Below are 22,267 nucleotides of genomic sequence, written 5' to 3'. Positions count from 1 at the left end.
GGGGTCTGCTTCTTCATGGGCCGGCCGTGGAAATTAAATTAAACGACGGAGTAGAGAGCCCATCAGAGCCGTAATGTCCGTGACCAACTTTTCTTCTTTTTTTATCTATTCAATCTTGAGATGAGATAGTTCCCAAGGGACTGAGGCACTAACACCAGCCTAGGAAAAGTGCCCTGACTAAAGACGAGCCTAACAAAAGCCGGTCGGGCTGCTCGTTGCGCTATTCGCAACAGTTCCAGGCACGTCGGTCGACTTTACCGTCCGTTGAATTGACAGTGACAGTGAATTTGCCATGGAGATTAGTGGATCGGACGTTTCAAACAGAATCCACAGCAGCATTCATTTGACGGAACATGCAATGCATGGCATAACTAGGTATGCTTAATATAAGATCCAACGTTGACCGACCAAAGCTCGTCTGCAGATGGCATCCTCAAACCCTCTCTCTGCCTCTATACTTGCACTCCGCAAGATTGACTTTATGTAGACTCTACACTTGGGCTGGTCAGACAAACCTTATTTATTAACAAAAATTCCCCATTTCTCAGCTGGCCCGGGCTGTCAGCGGTAATCACCGTGTCGCGCGTCGCATTCATCCATCAAATTCCACCCGTTGATGGCTGAAGCCGGTTCGCTAGAAACTCATCCCGTCCAATCCAATGGTTCAATGTGCCATGTCCGTGCATTCGTTGTTTCTCTTAAAGGGCCTTCCTCGTTGTTGATCAATGTACGCGATCGGCCGGGTTGTGGACGATCACTTTCTTTAACCAACATGCCCATGTCCATCACCCGTAGCCGAACTCAATCTAGTATGGAGTTTGTTTGTCAAAAGTCCAATAAGCACTTATCGCCAAGGGGGGTAATGCATGCGCAAGAGTTGTCGGTTGCCAATATTCCTTCATGATGGCTGATGCTGAGTCTGCACTGCACCCAAGTAAAGAGAGACTGAATGCCGTCTGCTGCATGCTGATGGATAGATATGCATCCTGGATATTGCATGATATAGATGGATCCTGGTTGTGGTTTAGGTTTCTGAGTGGCTTGACCACTAGCAACATCAAAAGACCAGCCAGAAATCCACGAAACGGGCCAACAGCTCGTAGCTTATTCTGTCTGTACCTGATGTGTAGTCGACATGCGTATCCTGCGCGACCCGCTCGGTCTGGTAACAACCTAAACAGTATTATTGATTCAGCTCCAGTTTCTCTCGAGCTCCAGGGCAATTCCGCATTCTCGAGTTCCCGATATTGATTCACACCAAGGATTTGGACTTGACCCAACCAGTCCTCAAAGAATTGGACATTGCCTCAAAATCCAAGTCGCGGCAACGAATTCATGTACGTTCTTACAACAGCCGTTTATTGAGCCTCTGCTCCACGCGTCGGCTCCTCCAGGGAACCAAGCTTTTACCACTCCATGCGACAGTTCATACATACTACAGAATGGCCTAGTGGCCCAGACAACTTAGTACCCACGCATCCCCCCAAGAGACTCCGCCGATCGCTACCGTTTCCAACACCACTCTCCTCCCCAATCTCCATCCATAATCCATCTCCCCAGCTCTTACATCCCCGGCCCTGGGTTGTCTTTGTGTATCCGCCAGCTGCAGCTGCGACTTCGCACGCACTCGCACGACTCACCCTCCTTTCAGTCTGAACCAGCAAATGATCGAGTACTTACCCAGCATATAGAGCCGACGTTTGTAGGAGGACACTCCAACCTTATTCCAGACCTTATCCTTCTGTCGAGACAGTTACCAATCCCCGGGAAGGCCGAGTCAGCACACCACAGTCTCACTACAGCTTTCGCCTCCCTTGGCTGTGTTTGTCGATCAACGATCCACAACCATCAAGTCTCCCCACGACGAGACATCGAGACATCTCGAGTAATTCTAGGCGACGGCCATAGCGACCACCAGTGAAGACGGAGCACGATCCCCATCCTTGACGTCGAGCCGACTTTTCAAGATCAAGGCGCTCAGGGCGAGCCTCCGCAACTTCAACTGGCTCTAATTCCAGTTCAGCTTTTCAGCACGACCTCCTTCGTTTGCGCCTTGCACTTGACCGTCCCAACGCAACCGACGATGCCGCTTCGTCGCGCTCGACCCTCTAATTCTTTCTTCTAGCCTGCCTACCATGAGGATCGCCATTCGTGAGCAGCTTGCAGCCCTCGTTCTTCTTGCCGTTCTCATCTCCCTCGCCGTTGTCTCCATTCCAACATGGATCTATGTCAATCGCTTTGTAGTCGACATCGAGCGCGAGGGTCTGCAGCTCACAGCTTCCCTCAAAGCATCCCGGATCTCTGCAGAGCTCGGCCTAATTGAGACCATTGCCATGACCATTTCTTCTCGAATTCTCGTTCAAACAGCATTCACAAATTTCTACAATACTGGTGACCGAAACTGGGAAGATGCCCGCGAAGATCTTGAGAGCGCACTTGCTGTCAGCACCAGTTCTGGTCTGTTGCAAGTAAGGCTATATTCGAGGAATGACACGGGCGCTTCCAATGGCGGTTTACTCAACGTGACCTCCCTTTCTGCACCCGAGATCATTCTGCCCTACGGCAGTTCAACTGGCTCCGAGATACGACTCGGCGATACTGATGAGGGCTACCCACCAACTCTTTTCCCTAATCTCACATATATCAATCTTGATCGGCCAAGTTCTCAGCGCAATAACACAACAGCTTTTGCAGCGCAAGCATTCCCAGATGTTAGGATTGCCCGCGATGGTGGCTTATTGCTGGGGCCACTAGTTCTCAATGAGAGTGCCGCTCTCCTTTCCGTAACAATTCCTGTTCGGGACAACAACGATACCTTTATCCTTGGCTACATGACTGTGGTTACGCTTGCCGAGTCACTCACCGCCGTTCAGGATTCTCGTGAAGGATTGGGAAAGACGGGTACCGTCCTACTCATTGGCCCTACTGATCGGTCAAATCGTTTTAACAAAACTCAGCCCGCCAGCAATGCGACATACACTCCCAACCGTGACGAATTTGGTAATGTGATGGTCAAATTTGTCCTTCCTCCTAAGAATCCGGAAGGACAAAAGGATCGTCATAATGTTCATCAGTTTGTCAGCGAGACTGGTAATAGAGCATTTCCTGTCAAGTATTACCCAGCAGCGTTCGATTCGTTCACAAAACATTATGATACTGTCAATAACGCCAGCGCTCTCCTCAACACACACAACGAACAAGACGCCCGTGTCGCAGTTGGATTTGCTCGAACGCAAACTCCTCTGGCAAACTGGACTGTTATCGTCGAGAAAGCCAGATCAGAAGCTTATAAGCCGATCAACACTTTGCGGAACATCCTGCTTGGCACCGTGTTCGGTACTGTCGGCTTGATAGCCTTGCTGGTCATTCCATGTGCTCACCTTAGCGTGTTGCCCATTCGAAAACTCAAAGCGGCCACAGAAAAGTCAATCAATCCCCCAGGATATGAAGACTCATTTATCGATTCGGATTCCGAGTTCGGAGAGGAGATTCCAAGTTCTGGAGGGATATCACGACGATCCAAAAAACGAGGGCCAATAGCGAAATTCATTCGAAAAATGCAAGGAAAGTCGAATGGACCGAGTTCAAATCGAGATATTGCCCGCCGAATGTTCAAAATCCCTGCAAAGGTTGATGACCGGAAGCACTTTGTTACGGATGAGCTAACTGAGCTGACACGAACCTTCAACGATATGAGTGACGAACTGGTAAAACAATATCTTTCCCTTGAGGTCAAGGTGGCAGAACGAACAAGGGAGTTGGAGGAGAGCAAGAAGGCAGCGGAGGCGGCTAATGAGAGCAAGACGCTTTTCATTGCCAACATTTCCCACGAACTGAAGACGCCCCTGAACGGCATCCTTGGCATGTGTGCCGTATGCATGGAAGAGAACGACATCGTTAGGATTAAGCAATCCCTAAAGACACTCTACAAATCCGGCGACTTGCTGCTTCATCTCTTGGAGGACTTGTTGAGCTTCTCCAAGAACCAGATTGGCCAGCAGCTCAACCTTGAACTGAGGGAATTCCGACTGGCCGACATCAGATCACAGATTTTGACCATTTTCGACAAGCAGGTTCGAGAAGGAAAGATCAACTTCTCGGTAGAGTTTATCAGCTCCGACAATATCGACATTAGCACAAGTCCAGACAGAACAAATGGGGAGACAAGATTACCAGCACTTGGCCCCTATGGAACTGGAAGACTGAAAGACATGTGTCTATGGGGCGATCAACACCGAATACTTCAGGTCATCATAAATTTGGTGAGCAACAGTTTGAAGTTTACGCCTCACAATGGCAGCGTCTCAGTCCGCATCAAGTGTCTCGGAGAAGCAGAAACCGTTGTTGAGAATGAAAGCCGTACATCATCGCTATCGAAGAACTCGCGGAACAACTCACGAACTGGGCGTCCTCGACAACGTGGAAGCGCCAGCTCAGCAAACTCAGGAGGCTCAGGAAACCGAAACTCGATCCCGAAGTTCAAGGGCACGGGAACTGCCTTGTCCATCAACCCTATGGACCCAAAGGCAACCCCTCATGTCCTGGTTCGAGAGCGATCCCCTACGCCCCCTCCACCAGGTGCGAAGTCGTATGTGTTCGAATTTGAAGTACAGGACACTGGCCCCGGCATACCTGAACATATGCAGCAAAAGGTTTTTGAGCCCTTTGTCCAAGGAGATCTGGGTCTGAGCAAGAAATTTGGTGGTACTGGATTGGGATTGAGTATCTGCCACCAGCTAGCAGGCCTCATGGGTGGTTCTATCAGCCTGCGTAGCACTGTGGGCGTCGGCACAATCTTCACTATGCAGATTCCGCTAAAATACGTGAAGGATCGGTAAGTGTGCACCAGCGAAATCGCTACAAAGTTACTAATAGTTAGATCCAGAACTTCCAGCACTGCATCGAGCAGTGTGAAATCCCGCCCAGCAAGCGTAGATGCTAGCGACATAGAGCCACAGCGCGTTGCTCCTGGTGCCCCGAAACCTGCAGCTGAAACCAAGTCAGCCGGTGCCCTCAACCCACAACCTCGACTGGTCGGGCTAAGCCAGCCATACTTCGCTGCTGACCCTCCATCTATCAAGAGTGCAGAACAGAAGATGGCTGAGATTGATCGGGCCATTGCCAGTAAGGGTGGCCAAGGCAGGCTACGCGTTCTGGTAGCCGATGATAACTCAACCAACATCGAAGTTGTCAGCCGCATGCTGAAACTCGAGGACGTCTACGATGTGACTATTGCGAAGGATGGCCAAGAGGCCTACGATCTGGTGAAAGCAACAATGGAGAAGAACCAAGCGTTTGACGTGATCTTCATGGACGTCCAAATGCCCAACCTTGATGGGCTGCAAAGCACTCGGCTTATCCGTGAGATGGGCTACACATCCCCCATCGTTGCTTTGACAGCCTTCTCAGAGGAGAGTAATGTGAAAGAATGCATTGACTCGGGTATGGACGAGTTTCTTGCCAAACCTATCAGACGGCCGGCCCTTAAACAAGTGCTGAAGAAGTTTGCAACAATCCCGGAGGAGCCGGAAGACGAAAAGCGCTCTTCTTCGCTGAAACCGAAAGCTAGAACGAATGGCAATGCCATTCAGCCACACAAGGAGGGCGAGAACGGTGCACCTCGAGAGAAACATGGATGAGCGCTTTATCCCTGGTTTGCTGTGCACCTGCAGAAGCCACAGCTAGGAATACGAGCGAAGGTGACTCGTACTGAAGACAGACATATCATACTCAAGGGACGAAGATCCCCATACACCATCTCAACCAACATACATCTCTTACCTATTTGTTTCAAGTTGCAAAAGTCTAGCGGGAGGAATTGTCTTTGCTGGAGTTTGAGCATTTTTCTTATCAAAATTTTCTAGGGAAAAACGGATCGGGAAAAGAACCGCCCCCGTGTCTTTTTGGCTTGTTCGGGTTATTGGTCACGCACGTTGACGAGCATCGCGACCTCTCTATATTCTATTTTTGATCGTATTTCTGGGGTTTGCCGTCACATACAGTTGATCGGCGCACACGTATATAGGCGTACACGTTTTGACCTATTATAGTTGTCATTTGTACATGTTTGCGGATACTGGAAATGGAATACAAACGTGGTGCCAGTTACAGCATCACAAGAGGAGGCATACGAGGAAAAGAAGACAGAGGAGAGAAGAAAGAAGAAAGAAGAGGCGTATATACATACTCATGTAATTATATATATACGCATAATACTGTGACGAAGGAAGAACAGAAATTCGTCACTAGACACGTTGTATGACTCGGTGCATCTGCTCGTTGTGACATGTTGAAACCAATGGAGCGCAGTGGTAAAATTGGGACAGCTATCTACCTGATTGTTTGCATCGCCTGTGCCAGAGCCAAGTTGCTGAGACTACTACAGGATGTCAAATTTCAGAGGGAACTTGAACGCAATGCTAAAGTGATAGTCTCACCCGAAAAGGCGCAGTGGCAGAGTGGTCTAATGCGATAGACTAGAAATCTATTCTCTTCGGAGGCGTCTGTTCGAATCAGGCCTGCGTCGGTGTTTCATTTTTATTTTTTTAATATTAAACTTGAGTTGTGTAAATATTTCTTTTTTCGATATCTTCATATATAATAATACCTGCTTTCTATCTTATGGCTACTACTCCGTAGGTACTTGATTTATACCTGGCTACCTACCTAGCCTGGCCATCTCACTAATGGAGGGAATATTTCAGGGGTCTTTTACCCCGAAAGACTCCTAACCAACGGGGTCCGAAAGCACCGCCGACTCCGTTGTAGCGCATCGCATAAGCCACTAGAGGTGTCATTTTATTACCTAGGTAGGTAGGTACCTGGGCAGGGTACATTTCATAATCATGGACTTGCAGACGAAGAAACTTCAACTTCTGGTAAGAACGTAGCAAATGAATAAAAGTTCATAGTCCAGGGCCTGCCTGCTTTGAAGTCACCTCAAACTAAACTCCATTGCCCTACAATAGTGAAGTCCTTGACATCTGGGATGTGATAGGAATTTGAAGGAGGCGGGCAATCAGGAGCTAGAGGTACGTACCTCTTCAACACGGGCACACACGTAAGGCTTCACGAGCCACAGCGCGACCGTTCCAACCATCCACATCCACATCCATCCTATCCCCGTCAGCTTCATCCATAAGTCGCATCTTTTCCCCCCCCTTCACATATCGACTCTCTCTATCGACAAAAATACCCTCACATCGCGCAAGAGGAATCAAAGGCCATTCAATAATTCTGACGACGATACAATGGCCGACGAGCAGCCTCGTGGCATCGACCACACTGATTCCATCGATTCAAATGATGGCCCGAAGCAGCCGGACAAGAAGAAGAGCCGTCGCCCTGCGAGTGAGTGTGCCTCAGGGATGCGCGCGATGCCGGAGAGAATTCATACTAATTGATGTCTCGTAGATACTGCCTTTCGACAACAGCGTCTAAAGGCCTGGCAGTATGTCATGACTACCTACCTACCTACCTTACCCTCATCCCGTTTACTCAATCGCCCCCTCGATACTGATTGATACCTTGCGACAGGCCCATCCTCACACCAAAGACCGTCCTGCCTCTCTTCTTCGCCATCGGCATTATATTCGCTCCCATCGGCGGTGCTCTTCTATACGCGAGCGCTCAGGTACAACACCCTTGATTCGTCTCGTTAGACTCTACCCGCCAAACCCAATTCTAATGCGCAAACCTAGGTCCAAGAAATCCGACTTGACTACACCGATTGCATTGAAAAAGCTCCCACCCTCAAGGACGGCGGCGGCTTCAGGGGAATGCCCGGCAGTGCTGTCAGCACCGCGTTCAAGAGTTCCAACACTTCAGTGAATGCACAGTGGGCCAAGGAGGACAACGTCACCGTTAAGCTCGACAACGGCGTCAGCGTCTCGAACCCTCGATGCCATCTCAAGTTCACCATTCCAGAGGAGATGGGCCCGCCTGTTCTCTTCTACTACCACCTCACCAACTTCTACCAGAACCATCGCCGATATGTCCTCTCCTTCGATACCGACCAGCTCAAGGGCCACAAGCGATCTTACAGCGACATTAAGAACTCGGACTGTACTCCCCTGTATGGTGAGGGCAGCAAGCCTTACTATCCCTGTGGATTGATCGCCAACTCCATGTTCAACGATACCTTCTCCAGCCCCGTGCTCTCGAACCCTCCCAAGGCCAGCAGCAATGATACGTGGGTATACCATATGCAAAACAACACGGGCATCTCGTGGGACAGTGACAAAGATCTCTACGGCAAAACCTCGTACAACTACACTGACATAGTCCCCCCTCCTAACTGGCACGATCGCTACCCCAATGGATACACTAAGGACACGCCTCCTCCTAATCTCAAGGAATGGGAGGCTTTCCAGGTCTGGATGCGGACGGCTGGTCTTCCTACTTTCAGCAAACTGTACCAGCGTAACGACACTCAGGCTATGTGGTCTGGAACCTATGATCTGGTGATTGACTACCGTAAGTCTTTGCTCCCTCATGTTGAGCAAGCATATCTGACCTCCATATAGGCTTCCCGACTCTCAAGTACAAGGGCACCAAGTCCGTCATCATTTCTACTCGAACCGTTATTGGAGGACGCAATCCTTTCCTTGGCATTGCCTACGTTGTTGTCGGCGGTGTTTGTATTGTTCTCGGCACCGTGTTTACAGTTACTCATCTCATCCGCCCCAGGTTTGTTCCCCAGACTGACTGTCGTTGACCTTATGCTAAATCCATGATAGAAAACTTGGAGATCACACTTATCTCTCGTGGAATAATGCCCCTGGTGCAAAGTCTGGTCCTAGCACTGCCGCCGCTTCGGGTCGCGAACTCCGTCCTGGCGAAGCTTAGACAGCTCGCGACGATTCGCGCGCTCTTCTCGCAGCTCCTAGGAGCCCATCTCCTGCGTCTTTCAGATCACCGCCCAGTGCATCGGGTGGTCCCCTGGTTCCTCCCTGATCTGCACCGTCCTAGGTCACGTTTACCATCAAGGAGATGAGTTATTTAGTACTCAAAGGCTAGTAGATGCCGTTTTGAGAGAGTGCTTTTGATCATATTTGCTAGTCACGTTTCTCCATTATACGTCTCGTTGTGTTTTTGTACGACTACTCTTTTTTGCGGCCTCCGACTGTTGCTTTACTTTTGGTTTCGGGAGACTTACATCATCAAACGTTGGTCTCTTACATGTGTGCCAGCTATGTCGGCTTCGTGTGCCTCTTTACCCAGCAGGTACCTGTCCTTTTGAACAAGATACAACGAAAGGGAAAAGAGGAAGAGCAAGAATCATGTTGGCTTCGTGCTTATCTTATATGGGTAGGGAGTTTGGGCGCGTTGCGACTCGGGAATAAGGATAGAATGAATTGAAGTATCTAAATACTCTCGAGTCCCATCACACGATCTGACGTTTAGCCATAGATTGGATACTATGCTGCCTCTAAGGTGTGGGTTATCACAGACCAAGAATGATATGACGCCGAAGAATTACAATGTAAAATCGCTCAAAATCATGAATTATCTTATTGTGTCTGATACGACTGCCCTCGACCCATCCTGACTATATCGATATCGATATCGCCGAGCGAAGGAACTATAAAAAAAAAAATCCTTACCAGACCAGCTATTTGAGATATGATGTTCTGCAGCCTACATGTGCCGTTGAAGGAACTCGAGGGCCTGCAGCTAAACGTGAAAACCAAGTAGGAAAATTGTATGTTTTTAGTACAAATGGTGAAGCAACCAGCCAGCGTCCCCTCATCCTAAGTTCACGCCCAAAAAGAAACATCGCCTTCTCACCCAGAAACCCAGTCATTATGTCACCATTTAGCGCTTGCGCTTCTTCTTGCCTCCTCGGTCTTCATCTTCCATGGCACTCTCACGATCGCGCTTCTTGGCCTTGCGCTCGAGCTCATCCCAATCCTCACCCTCTTCGTCACTGTCGAGCTCTGCATCTTCGTCGTCATCGCTTGCATTGCTGCCAAAATCGGATCCTTCGTCACTTGATTCAGACTCCTCATCGAATTCGTCCTCGTCCATCTCAAAGGCCGATTCTTGCTCAGACTCACCCTCGCCATCATCATCGTCAGAGTCAGCTTGCAAGAAAGACCAACCACCATCAGCAAAGAACTGGTGGGTGTCTGCAGTGACTGTCTTCATGATAGTTGGCCAGTTGAGGTTAAGAGGACCTTCTGTGTAGGCGATATCCGAGGAGTCGAGCCATTCCTTGACCTGGTCAAGGAACTCGACGGGGATGGTGTTGACGTGGTAAGGGGGCCGTGTAAAATCCTTGAAGACAAAGACCATATCAAAGTTCTTCAGGCCGAACTGAACACGTTCCAGGTGGGCAATCTCAACTTCCTCAATGGTAATGACCATAAAAGGAGGCTCGACAACCTGAATGAGGCAGTCCGTGGTAGGTTGCACAAAGACATTGCTTCGGAATGGCACACCATGGAAACCAAGGTCACGAACAGGCATGTCGACCTCGATGCCTTCGTTGCGGCCAGCCTCGGCAATCTTCTGAGCAAAGCCTTGGAACAGTCGATCCAACTCGGCTCTGCGACGTCGTTCCTCTTGTTCTGCCTCGAACTCATCCTCGTCACCATAACGGTACTTTCGCTTGCGGTTACCCGTCTCATCGAACTGAATGTCTGTGGCTTCTCGGTAGAACTGAACATCCTTCGTCTTCTTCTTGTTGCCAACAATGATCGGGTCCTTGAGATGAATGTGAATGATGACAATCAACTCGTGCTGACAAGGTTGAAAAAACAGGTGCTTGACGTTGGAAAACAGTATATCCACTCGGTGCTGTGCGTTGAGGGGCGAGATATATCGTATACCGTTCTGGTGAATCTCGACCTTGCCTGGTACCCTCTTGCCTTCCATGGCTGGACGGATGTAAACGTTGTCCAGCACAGCCGGTCGTCGGTCTGGGTAATGGTTAGCATCGACTGATCCAAAAGCATCTTCAGCTTTGACTTACTCCTTATCTCGACGAGTTTGTCCTGCTCGACGACATCCTCCATGTCCTTCTTTTCCTGCTCCTTCTTAACCACATCGCGCTTCATGTTGGAGATCTGAGTCGCTATTTCATTGTATCTCTCACCATCAGACGATCGGAAGGTCAAACTTCGAACGAAGTGCGCCGATGCATCTTCGAAGGGCTGGTCATCCTTTCGGCCTACACCCTGGCCAGGGGATAGGAAATTGATACGCAAGAATGCCCAGTCACCCTCGTCGCTTTTACTCGCGTTCTTGATAGTGTTGATGTGGAAAGGAACAGGGCGGCCCATGATGGGTAAAACGACTGTGTTGTTCTTGATATCGACGACAACCTCGAGGTTCTTGATCTTGCTGGGAAACTGATTGTCTCTCTTGTAAGACTCGAAACGCTTGAACTTCTTGACCTCGCCACCGTTCTGGCCACTCGTGGATTCTGAAAACCTGGCGAGACCCTCCCTTTGCTTTCTCGCTGCAAGTTCCTTCTGATGCTCCCGTCGCTTCTTCTCAAGGTCGTCGTTAGCGACTTGGGTTGTGCGTTCTGAGCGAAGTCTTGTGCTTGTGATATTCTTGGTCGCAACGGCGCCAACTCGCGAGTCCTTCTTCTCCTTCTTAGGGGCAGGCTCTGCTTCTTCATCATCCTTGAAGAAAAACGAGTTAGCATCGGCGCTTGTTGGGGCCTCAGCCGTGAACACCACGGGCTCTGCCGAAGTGACTCGTATGGTGTCGGTCAGGACGAGCGCATAGATCTTGCTGTTCTTATCCTGGGGGGACGGGTTCTCGATGTCTTGGAATCCAGTATTGATGATGAGAGTCATACCGTCCTTCAGAACCCGCTGGTTCTTGGCGTTGAGAATCAAAGTAGGATCCTTGTTCTCTAATCCGATACCCCAACCAACGTTCTTTAGGAAATGCTTCTCCATGTCTGGCTTCTTGCTCTTTATAATGCTGATGGCCCTGCCATAAACCTCCTTCGCTGTCATACCATCACGAATCTCCTTGATGATAGTGTTGTGGATGAGAGTAAGAAGCTTATAGTTGCTCTCCTGAGACTTGTTGGGGTCGACGAGGTAGGTTCGGGCGATGGTAGAACAGTAAGACTTGTACCGAAGCCCCATGGCGGCAATGATGATGTTCGCGTGAAGGTTTTCGTCGTTGGGTTCACCGGCAAATCGAAGATCGTACTTGCCACCGCTCTGGATCGAAGGTCCCAGAATCCAGTCCAACTGAGCGGGATCGAGGTCCGAGGGAAGTTTGCCCTTGCTAGGCAACTCGACTGTCTTCCAGAATTGGTTGTCGTCGAGCTTCTTATCGACCTTGTCGGCGAGTGCGGAGTGTTTGACTTTCTTCTCGGCATCGAGGATGTTGGACATTTCGTCAAGGAAGTAGGGGGTCATCAAGGCAACACAAGCCTTGGAGGCGGTTCGCATGGCTCGGAGTTCGCTCTCGTCCTTTACGGCAAAGGCGTAGGTAGAAAGGGCGGCGGAAATGTCGACCTGGGTCACATCCTTGCCCTGATCGTTGAAGAGCTTCTTCCACTCATCGACGAAGGGTCCTCGGGAGGTGTCTTTGGCAATGGTGCCGACCTTGTTCTGAAATGCATTTGTTAGAACTGAACGACAATGACACTTCAGGCGACTTACTCCTGCCTCCTTAATCTTGTCGGCAAGCTTGATGAAGAGCTTCTCGTTTTCGGCGGCATCCTTGCCTCGCACAAGGACTTCGATTGGAAATCGGCCCCCTTTCAGCTGTTCGAGATGCTTGGCTAGAATTGATTTTAGTATGAGTCATTCGCGCAGGCAGAAATGCGGTCGCACCTTTCTTTGCTGTTGTGAGGATGTACAACGTGTCCAGGGTGAACAACATAAGGGTCGTCGGAAACTCGTATCCAAGAAGCCAGAACTAAGATATTGTTAGTGCATGCATCTGGCATTCGTTTCGAGTCGCCGTGGTATCGCATACGTGAATCGCATTGTTCTTGTGAAATTCAGGGATCTCTTCAACTTTGCCCATCATCACAATGAGGGACTGAGCGCCGTTGAACAGGCCATCCTTGGAGCGCAGGTCATTCTTCCAGGCAGTGACAAAGTGGGAGATGCGCTCCTGGAAGAGCTTGCTGTCAATCTTGATCTCGGCCATCGTTTCTGATGGAATCGTGATCTAGAGTGACGGGGGGAAGCTGAAGGAATGAAGAGCTGATGACGGGAGGTTGCGACGACGCGAGAAAAAGTGAGGTCGCGTTAATGATCCAAGCTGGAGCTCCCTGTCACGTGATGTCCCGCAACGCGTTCCTTGGGTGACTGATGATGCAAGTAAGCTACTAAGGTAGGTAGGTAGGTGTGCCTTATTCAAGGTGCTTAAGTATGGTGAACGAATACCTTGCAGCCTGAAGAAGTAACTGCGGCAGGGCAGTATCCAACCCATAAACAATTTGAGTTTTCTTCAGGACTATTTAGTCTTTATTTCTCTTGTAAATTTGCTTCTTATTGAATATGTGAAGAGTGCAAGTTCCGAGTGATGAAAGACCGCTGCCAAAACGGAGTTGAGTTGGTGGAGCAACCAAGTCTAGCAATAGGGATCTTGAGATGATGATTCGTGACGATGACACAAACCTTCCCAAAGCCGTGGGCATTTATGGCTCACTTTTCTTTTCAGAGTGCGCCACAGATGTGTAAGTTCATCTCTTGATGCTTGAATATAGTCTCAAACTCCAATGCAGCCATTGTCTCGTGACGCCTACCTCTTCTCACCTGGGATCACATAGCCTTGTAGTGAGTAGTGCAGTAATGCCAATGTTGTATCTTGTTTAGAACGGTAGAAATGAAATACTGTATTTGATCACGTTTCTAATCTAGTGTCTTTGAAAACATGAGTGAAGAAGATCAAGAGTATTCGAGAACAAGCATAGAGCATACACAGTTGCTTTTGTCCAACCACCAGCTCAGCCAGCTCAGTATATGCTCCGCAGTAACCCATTGAGGTCCAAACATAGGGCTAGAGTTCTGAAAACTCGATCAATGGTCTCGATTAAATTCCGAGCTCACTCAGTATCCGAGGTTTAGAGGAAGCGCTTTTCTACCATGAATGCCCCATGATCGAGACCGCGGGATGAATCACATGAACTATCGATGACTTACACTCAAATCCTTACATATCTAACTCAAAAATACTTGATTGTGCTACGGAAAACTTCGTTATATTCTTTCCGGGAGTTTTCAGACTTGCTGCTTTTCACACCCGCACAATCTAGAAATGCCGGAATTAACCTCCGTGTGTCGGCGCCGGTTTTCGGGAAGTGGAGTCGGGAGTTGCGATTCAAACCCGACCCCGCGCATGCCCGGGTGAACATATAACCAAACGCGAATACCATCCCTCTCATGTAACCTTTCTCGCAACTTGTTTTCTCAACCTCATTTTACTCTGTAACTTATAAAACACGCAGTTTCCCTCTGGTAACATTATCTCTAAACGCTACTATATTCATATCGACTGAGATCATACTATCTGCAATCATGCGTGTTCCTTACGTATCCAACCCTCCTGAGACCAAGTCTGAGGAGCATGCCGCCATTGTAAAGCGTATAGAAGAGCGCCGCGCCCCTCGACCTCTCCAATCTCTGGATTTAGCTCTTCTCCACTCCCCTCACGTTGCTGATGGCTGGAACTCATTCCTTGGCGCTGTTCGCACCAAGACCTCTCTAAGCGACGACATCCGAGAGCTTGCAATTTCACGTATTGCTGTGTGCAACAAGGCCTGGTACGAATGGAAGCACCATGCACCACTAGCTGTCAAGGGTGGTGTGTCTGAGGCTGGACTTGAGGCTATCAAGGGCGAGGAACTTGGTGAGCGGCCTGCTGAGCTATCAGAGAAGCAATGGGCTGTGCTGTTGTACACGGATGAAATGACGAGGAACGTTCAAGTCAAGGACGAGACCTTTGATCGTCTGCGGGATTATTTCAACGAACAAGAAATTGTGGAAATCACAGCCACGGTATGACAGTCCCTTGTCCATCTGGAGCCATCAAACTTATCCTTACACCAACAGGTTGCATGCTACAACTGTGTAAGCCGTTTCTTGGTTGCACTTGACGGTAAGCCAGCATCATAAATTCGTCTCGTGTCTAACTATAACTAACAATACTACAGTCGGGGAGAGAAATGGTACCGGCCCCGAAGCTATCTCTGGTCATTGATAAACAGTTCTTTCCTGCCAATTTCCAGGACCAGCAGCAAAGTAAGAAAAAAAAAAAAAGAAGAAGAAGAAGAAGAAGAAGCATGTCTCAATCATGAATAGTGTGATTCATAAGACAAAAAGCGAACAGAGTGCTAAGAATAAGACAAAAAACAACCGTACTAAGGAAATACCACGGCTTAAGGCCGCGGGAAAGGGGTATCATCCCATCTACAGAAGTGAAGTGAAACTAAGGAACCAAACTCCTCGTGAACAAAGCCCCCAAGGCCTCATCCTCGCCAAGCCAACCCGTCGTTAATCGTTACTCATTCAATCAAGCCTCCAGTGATCGTGGTGAGTGCCCGCTGTCATGCTGGACTATGCTGTTTTGTAAATATGTTGGCGGCCACCTGGCCGCACTAAGAACGCCGTGTAATGAGGGTCGTGTAATGTCCATGCTGTATCGTCGCACCTTGACAGCCTGTAAGAGTTATGCCGTGGCTGGAACCAGAAACCACAATGAAAAGAAAACCATGAAGTCTAGGACCAAACCGATGCTTCGAGATCATGGCGACTTGGAATATGACCTTGACATGGCGCGCTCAATTGAGGCATGACGCTGATGCATTTTAGGCGATGTTTGTAGTTCCTGAACAACTCCCGCCCAACCCTTACGGCTAGGTTTTGGTATTGGCTCTGGGTGGTTAACGAGAGCCTGGGTAGTCAAACTGCGCAAGGGAGGACGGTTGATGATACCCTCCATTAAGCCTCTAGGAAGAGCAGGACGGGTTGGCGTCCTAAAAACTGGTGATTTTTCCAGATCCCTTGCCGTATGCAGAGGCGGCGGAGGCGGCGGCGCAGAGGGTTTCTCATGAGTAGTGGTGCTTGTTTGTGATGCGACGACGCCCATATAAACGACAAGGAAGCGCATGCGTAGCATGTCGAGTCTACGAACCCGGTCCTCTAACCTCGATCGCTTCGACGCCCACAACAGCCTGGCGGAAGTCTTTAGCTTGGTGGTGTCCTCTTCAATCACCACACCATTGATATCCTCGCGCAAATCATCACCCGTCTTCTGAATCTCCCTTAGGAGCCGTGTCAAGCGTATCTTATCATCAAGGCGCTGCACCTTTGCGACGTCACGATCATAGCTCTCATTCTCTTGCACAGAAAAGTCGGCAGTGTCAAGAAACGTTGCAATTTCGAGCGGCGCCGCTTGGTACGCGGCCGTGTAAGAGGAGATGATCTGGACGAGGACGATGAGGGACAGAATGACAGCGATCAGAATGAGGATTATAGTCCACTGGAGGAGATTGAACTCGGCCATGGTTGAGCAGAGCGTCTAGATGGCGAGTTGAGGCGGAGGGTGAAGCTATCGCGCATGGTCCCTGGGGAGTAGTGTGTTTGTGGGAGAGAAAAGGGAGAGAAGGGGAAGAGGCGCACACCACATGCAGGTGAAAGGCAAGGGACATGAGCGATGACGACGGGAAGAACAAGCGCAAGCGCAGCCAAATTCAACAACCCCAACGATCATGCCGTCCAGTGCAGTATCTTAACCTATCAAAGAGAACCCGCGCATTTGTGTGCGCTCTAATTAACCAACTTAGTAACAGAGGCACCTAATTTCTAGGCTCATACTCCGTACACAAGCCGAGCTTCCATATTCGTGCTGGACCACTCGGTGCAGATGGCTGGGGATCGAGAAGAACACCCCCCTGCAGGTGCATCTGCAACTAACGATAGCCAAGGGAGACAGGGCAGGGTATTCAAGTCAGTCAGTCATCACATGGTCATGGCCAGTCCAGTGGGATGCGATGCGCGACTTGATGGCGTTGTAGTTGTCTGGCTGATGCTACTTTGCATGGCCCATACTGAAGAATGGGTAAGCGTAAGGTACCGTGATGACGATGTACGCGGAAGTACCGGACGGAAGAAACGGTCAAGACGGTATCTGGTGATGCTGACTGATGGTGGTTTACACAAACCCTCAATAACGATACCTAGCCATCACAACTTGTTAATGTCATGGTTTAAGAGGATGCACCACAAGCCTGCTCAAGATTGGCAGCATCCAAAAACTAATGCTGCGCTGCCGAACCGTCCAGCGGGTTTTCAACTTGCATTGGCGTATGGATTGCATTCCGAGTGGGTTCATCTGCAGGTTGAGTATCACCATCGGTTGGATGTGACCCATTCTTGCATGACACTATGCTAGGCTTACTAGAGTAGTGTCTCAGAGCGCCCAAGCCCATAAAAGCATGGATGTCGAGGGTCTGGAATTAGGGTTAGGAGAAGGGTAGTACCTTAGTGGATCAAGCCTAGGGCTTGAGGAGGAGAAAGAGAGCTGGAAGACATTAATTTGTTGAGATGAAAGTTATGAAAGACATCTAGTACAGTATGTTCGAACAACGACAACGCATTCCCCTGGCGATTCAAGCTCATGGAGGGAGGGGTACAGAGAAGTTGGCTGGGTTGACGTTGTCATAAGTCGGAATAAACTTGATTCGTTACTGAAGGCTTTAGCCGCTGTCAGTATGGCACCCAGTAAAAAGTTCGCGGGCCGTTGAAGGCGTGAGCGAAGTGGTGCCAATGGAATTATTCCTCTTCTCTTCTCTCCTCTCCCTTGTCCCTCAGGCAAGGTTCTGACATCCCACTGACTTCATCGATGCCCTGTACCTGCGCCAGTCTTGCAGCTTATCACAATCATCAGATCTTTCTCCACTGGTATCGCTTGTTTCTGTATTCTCTATTGCCACCCTCGTCCTCCTGCTTCCAATAACCCTCAACAATTTTACAAACCTCCACTGCTCATGGCGACGACTACAGCGACGGTGACGGCCGACCCCGCGCCGCAAGCGCACCAGTTTCCCCTCCCAAAGATCCTCGAATACCCCGCGTCGACCCCGCCAATCCTCATCACCCAAGGTGCCGAGGGTCGCCTCTACAAAACCACTTACCTATTACCCGATATTCCCTGCGCCCTCAAGTATCGCCCTCCCAAGCCCTGGCGTCACCCGATTCTTGATCAGCGGCTCACGAAACACCGGATACTTTCGGAAGCTCGTATTCTTGCAAAGTGTCGCCGCGATGGGGTCCGTGTACCAGCTGTATATGCTGTGGATGAATCTGCTGGGTGGTTGATGCTGGAATGGATATCCGGAGGTCCTGTTCGGAAGAGCATCAATGAGCGGCTCGGAAATAGAACTGAAGGCATAGAGAACGATGCTGAGCTGAAGGACCTCATGCGAAGGATCGGTACTGCTATTGGCAACATGCACAAGGTTGGCATCGTCCATGGTGACTTGACCACTAGCAACATGATGTTGCAACCCCCAGCTGACCCCCAAGATGGCAATTCTTTGCATGGAGAATTGGTAATAATTGATCTGGGTCTGGCGAGTGGGAGTATATCGGACGAAGACCGGGCAGTGGATCTCTACGTTCTGGAGAGAGCATTTGGTAGCACACATCCAAGAGCAGAGTGCCTCTTTCCAGAGGTGCTTGAGGCCTATGGCCAGACCTTCAAACAGGCCCAGATTGTTCTCAAGAAACTAGAAGACGTGCGGATGAGAGGCCGCAAACGAAGCATGCTTGGGTAAACAAAAAGAAAAACAGAAAAGCCGTCTTGCAGCCAATTTCCCTACCATAGTGTCTAAACTCCGTGTGTCTGATGCTCGCTGTTTTGCAAAAAAAAAAAAAAAAAAAAAAAAAAAAAAAAGAAGAAGAAGAAAAAGAAAGAAAGAAACCAAATAGACAAATGATGCCACTACGTTCCATCATCTTATGTGGCTTGGAGACCCAATATGCCAGTAACCCAGTGGTTCATCATCTCTTCTTTGTCTTTCACCTCTTTCCCGGCCGTCAATGAATTTGTCCAACTATGGTGCCACCAGCTCCGCTCCAGCGAAATATCCCTTGTTCTCTATGACGCCTCGATCCTGTACGAATGCCGTGTATCGCACTACCCATTCCGGGACAATCTCTCCAGTCAAACCAGCGCCGCTGTTACCAGTATCAGCAAGGAGACCTGCGCCCTTGGGCCCGTGGCTGAGGAGTTCTCGAAGAGTGCCGTGCGGAAGAATATCGATACAGTCGTTGTGAACATGCAATTCCACGCCTTCTTCCTCGGCTAGCTTTTTCAGCGGAGGTGGGACATCGCAGCAGTTTCGCAGGTTGATCTGGTCGATGACGGGCCGGACACTCGCACGCTTGATGAAAGCGCCAAGTTTCTCGCTGCCAAACTCGGCCACAGCAAGACGCTTCACGAGGCCTTGCTTGTGTAGGCCCTCGAACACCTTCCAAGTCGCAAGCTCCTCTTCGAGGTTGCCCTGTTGGGCATTGGTCTTATCCGCTTCCCATTCGCAGTTTCCTTCAAACGAAATGCCAGGAAAAGATACAATCAGGAGGTCGATGGTCTGAATGCCGAGTTCTCTCCGGACCAAGTCCAGAGCCTCTTTAACGTGTTGTTCCCGAGCAGCTACTGACATACCCGGGAGAACAAAAAACTTGACAGTGATCTCATACTGGCTGGCTTCCTCTTGGAGGCCAGCGGCGTTCCAATTAATGCGAGGAACGTACAGCGCATCGCCTTCTTGTTCAGTCCAGAGGTCGACGGTTGTGTGCTTGCCTTTGGGCGTGTCACCGTTCGTGAAGCCGTTTATTTCTTGCGTATCGATCGCATAGTCGCGCTGAGCTTCAGCGATGTTGTCACGCAGGGAATTGACGAGTTCGAGGTTAGATCTGTTGTTGCCGGGTTTGCGGATAATGGAGGGGCCTGCCAGCATGACATTGCTGTCGAGAGGGGTTTTGTAAGCATCCATTAAAAGTGCGAAGAGGTGAGGTAGATACATACGCAGTAGATAGAATGAGTCTCGTCATGGTGAAATTATGTGAGATTGTTGTAATACTAAAATACGAGAGAGGTAATCCCAACAAACAAATAAGAAGAGAAGAGAATGGTTCGAGGAGAGACTGTTAGTAGACAAGAGGGAAATTTTCGCCGTCGGGGTCTTCGAGGCGTAAACTCGGATACGCCAGTATTAAACCTGCAGACCAAAATACCTAGTCTATCCCAAGGCGCGCCCACTCCCTGCTGAAATACGTGGGGTAAGGCAGATAGCTTAGTAATGTCTAATTATTTGAGGTCAGAGTTATTAATCACAAGCGAAGTTTGAGGTTTGTGTAATGATTCTACTGTATTTACGTTTGTCATGGCTGCAGATATCGAATCATTGTTACGGGACAGAAGTGAGTGGGAGGCTGGCTCTAAATGGCCCTGAAAGGTTTGGGACCTGACATCAGTACGAGCGCATAGTCGCGTGCTTAGCAAGTGAGATGGCCAATTGATGACATGGTACCCATTACCATTTCTTTCACGTTAACGTCGGAGATTCTTTTATCATCCTCTGTGTACGTGGGGTTTAAGTATGTGCCTACCTACTAAGTACAGTAAGGTATGTTGGCACTATATGAGCCTCCCTGTAATGTGCAGAATTATGTAGTGGGTGTCAATTACAATGGCATTGACTGGTTCAATTACCTGTTAACTTCTTTATTAGAGACAGGATCGGATTGTATAGTATTATATAAGTATGGAAGTTCTGAGAGGATAGGTAGCTCGCCTTAACTTTAGCTTATCTACCCTGCTACCTTATGTTAACCTTCCAGTAGATGGCGCCTGGCGCTCGCTCTCTTCCCGTCCCGTCGATATAGTAAATCAGTGTAGGCACCCACTGAAGTGACCCGCTGACTCCCTAGATTCCCAGGCCAGTCAGCGCTGAGGGGAGTCCAGACCTAGCCCCGAGCCCAGTAGGTAGCGGATTGGCTGGAGCCTGGACCACCTTACCTCACTTCATCATTGGGCTTGTCGGCCTGAGCCGCCAACTCGTCACCAACCCGCCAAAATTGCTTCCGTGTCCACCTTGAAGCCAGAATTGCTTCCTCCGTCATCTTTCGAAACCTCTTCCTGCCTTTTATCTGCACGCCTCCAAGCAGGCTCGATAGACCATCATGGCCATTCAGTATGCTTCTCCGTGGCATAACAACTTTTCCCGCCTGCTGACCGAGGGCTAACTGCAGATATCTCATTCTCCTATCCCGTCAGGGCAAAGTGGTGTGTCTTGGGTACTCTCACATGGGCAGCTTCAACAGCACTGACTAGTCATGACAGCGTCTCGCCAAATGGTTCACAACACTATCCCCCAAGGACAAGGCCAAGATCGTCAAGGATGTATCTCAGCTTGTGCTCGCTCGAAGAACGCGCATGTGCAACTTTCTAGAATATAAGGGTCGGTTTCCTGAACCCCTTTGTTTTGATGAGATTGAGCTAACTATCAATGTAGATACAAAGATTGTCTATCGTCGATATGCATCACTCTTCTTCATTGCCGGATGCTCTTCCGAAGATAACGAGCTGATCACCCTCGAAATTATCCACCGATACGTCGAACAGATGGACAAGTACTACGGCAACGTTTGCGAGCTCGACATCATCTTCTCTTTCACCAAGGCGTACTATATTCTCGACGAAATCCTCCTCGCTGGCGAGCTGCAGGAAACGAGCAAAAAGAATGTTCTTCGCTGCATCGGCCAGCAGGACTCCCTTGAAGATATGGAGGTAAGTCATGACCAGCTTGATAAACTATGAGTTTTGTGATAGCCCAGCAACCTACACCCACCCGCCAAATCGTCGCAAGACAGCTGACGCCAAGCCTCCAACAAGGTCGAGGACGAAGTTACAAAGATCATGTAAACCTCCTTGACAGCCTTTTAATTGCTACCCAACATCAATTCGACACCGCTCCCGAAGCGTCGGATTGAGGCGATCGACCAATACCTACCAAGCGTTTTCATACGAGTTGCAGTATATTCACTGGCCGAGAATTAACTTTGGTTCAATAGGCCGACGAACAAGTATTGGCGTCGCTCAAGGAGTCAGGAATTCTGTAGTGGGAAAGTCTCAGGCGGCTGAGCATCTCTTCGATGGGAAGAGAGGACACGCATGTTTACATCGTGGGAATAGGCGCAGATGGTGTTTTGGGAGTCTCCGACCGTGTTGGTCTTGTTTGTAGATCTTTGACGGTGGTAAACCACCTTCTTTCGTA

The 22,267-nt window shown here is 49.4% G+C and overlaps 8 protein-coding genes and 1 non-coding gene across 9 annotated transcripts; 6 read left to right on the top strand and 3 right to left on the bottom strand.

Annotated features, from left to right (window-relative positions):
• Positions 1-2,135: 2,135 nt before the first annotated feature.
• J7337_005680 (uncharacterized protein) lies at positions 2,136-5,639 on the top strand (the record flags this gene model as incomplete). The annotated part of the gene is made up of 2 exons (XM_044823354.1): positions 2,136-4,834; positions 4,886-5,639. The coding sequence occupies 2 exons, from the start codon at positions 2,136-2,138 to the stop codon at positions 5,637-5,639; spliced, it is 3,453 nt and encodes a 1,150-aa protein (XP_044681845.1).
• Positions 5,640-6,444: 805 nt separating this feature from the next.
• J7337_005679 lies at positions 6,445-6,526 on the top strand. The gene has a single exon. It is a non-coding gene; the product is annotated as a tRNA-Ser (tRNA).
• A 724-nt stretch (positions 6,527-7,250) lies between these two features.
• Positions 7,251-8,847, top strand: J7337_005678 (uncharacterized protein; the record flags this gene model as incomplete). Its single annotated transcript, XM_044823353.1, has 6 exons — positions 7,251-7,350; positions 7,414-7,450; positions 7,537-7,633; positions 7,701-8,475; positions 8,526-8,688; positions 8,739-8,847. 6 exons carry the CDS (start codon positions 7,251-7,253, stop codon positions 8,845-8,847), a joined length of 1,281 nt encoding a protein of 426 aa, XP_044681844.1.
• Positions 8,848-9,816: 969 nt separating this feature from the next.
• Positions 9,817-13,131, bottom strand: SPT16 (FACT complex subunit spt16; the record flags this gene model as incomplete). The annotated part of the gene is made up of 5 exons (XM_044823352.1): positions 9,817-10,922; positions 10,976-12,584; positions 12,636-12,757; positions 12,810-12,894; positions 12,955-13,131. The coding sequence occupies 5 exons, from the start codon at positions 13,129-13,131 to the stop codon at positions 9,817-9,819; spliced, it is 3,099 nt and encodes a 1,032-aa protein (XP_044681843.1).
• A 1,373-nt stretch (positions 13,132-14,504) lies between these two features.
• J7337_005676 (uncharacterized protein) lies at positions 14,505-15,186 on the top strand (the record flags this gene model as incomplete). Its single annotated transcript, XM_044823351.1, has 3 exons — positions 14,505-14,984; positions 15,039-15,084; positions 15,140-15,186. 3 exons carry the CDS (start codon positions 14,505-14,507, stop codon positions 15,184-15,186), a joined length of 573 nt encoding a protein of 190 aa, XP_044681842.1.
• Positions 15,187-15,729: 543 nt separating this feature from the next.
• On the bottom strand, positions 15,730-16,491 carry J7337_005675 (uncharacterized protein; the record flags this gene model as incomplete). The annotated part of the gene is made up of 1 exon (XM_044823350.1): positions 15,730-16,491. The coding sequence occupies one exon, from the start codon at positions 16,489-16,491 to the stop codon at positions 15,730-15,732; it is 762 nt and encodes a 253-aa protein (XP_044681841.1).
• A 1,483-nt stretch (positions 16,492-17,974) lies between these two features.
• BUD32 (serine/threonine-protein kinase bud32) lies at positions 17,975-18,763 on the top strand (the record flags this gene model as incomplete). The annotated part of the gene is made up of 1 exon (XM_044823349.1): positions 17,975-18,763. The coding sequence occupies one exon, from the start codon at positions 17,975-17,977 to the stop codon at positions 18,761-18,763; it is 789 nt and encodes a 262-aa protein (XP_044681840.1).
• A 279-nt stretch (positions 18,764-19,042) lies between these two features.
• Positions 19,043-20,042, bottom strand: J7337_005673 (uncharacterized protein; the record flags this gene model as incomplete). Its single annotated transcript, XM_044823348.1, has 2 exons — positions 19,043-19,955; positions 20,017-20,042. The coding sequence occupies 2 exons, from the start codon at positions 20,040-20,042 to the stop codon at positions 19,043-19,045; spliced, it is 939 nt and encodes a 312-aa protein (XP_044681839.1).
• Positions 20,043-21,173: 1,131 nt separating this feature from the next.
• J7337_005672 (uncharacterized protein) lies at positions 21,174-21,810 on the top strand (the record flags this gene model as incomplete). Its single annotated transcript, XM_044823347.1, has 3 exons — positions 21,174-21,184; positions 21,243-21,276; positions 21,334-21,810. 3 exons carry the CDS (start codon positions 21,174-21,176, stop codon positions 21,808-21,810), a joined length of 522 nt encoding a protein of 173 aa, XP_044681838.1.
• Positions 21,811-22,267: the final 457 nt, after the last annotated feature.

This window comes from Fusarium musae, chromosome 4 (genome assembly GCF_019915245.1).
Source record: "Fusarium musae strain F31 chromosome 4, whole genome shotgun sequence".
NCBI classification, from domain to species: domain Eukaryota; kingdom Fungi; phylum Ascomycota; class Sordariomycetes; order Hypocreales; family Nectriaceae; genus Fusarium; species Fusarium musae.
This window is presented reverse-complemented; position numbering and strand designations above follow the sequence as displayed.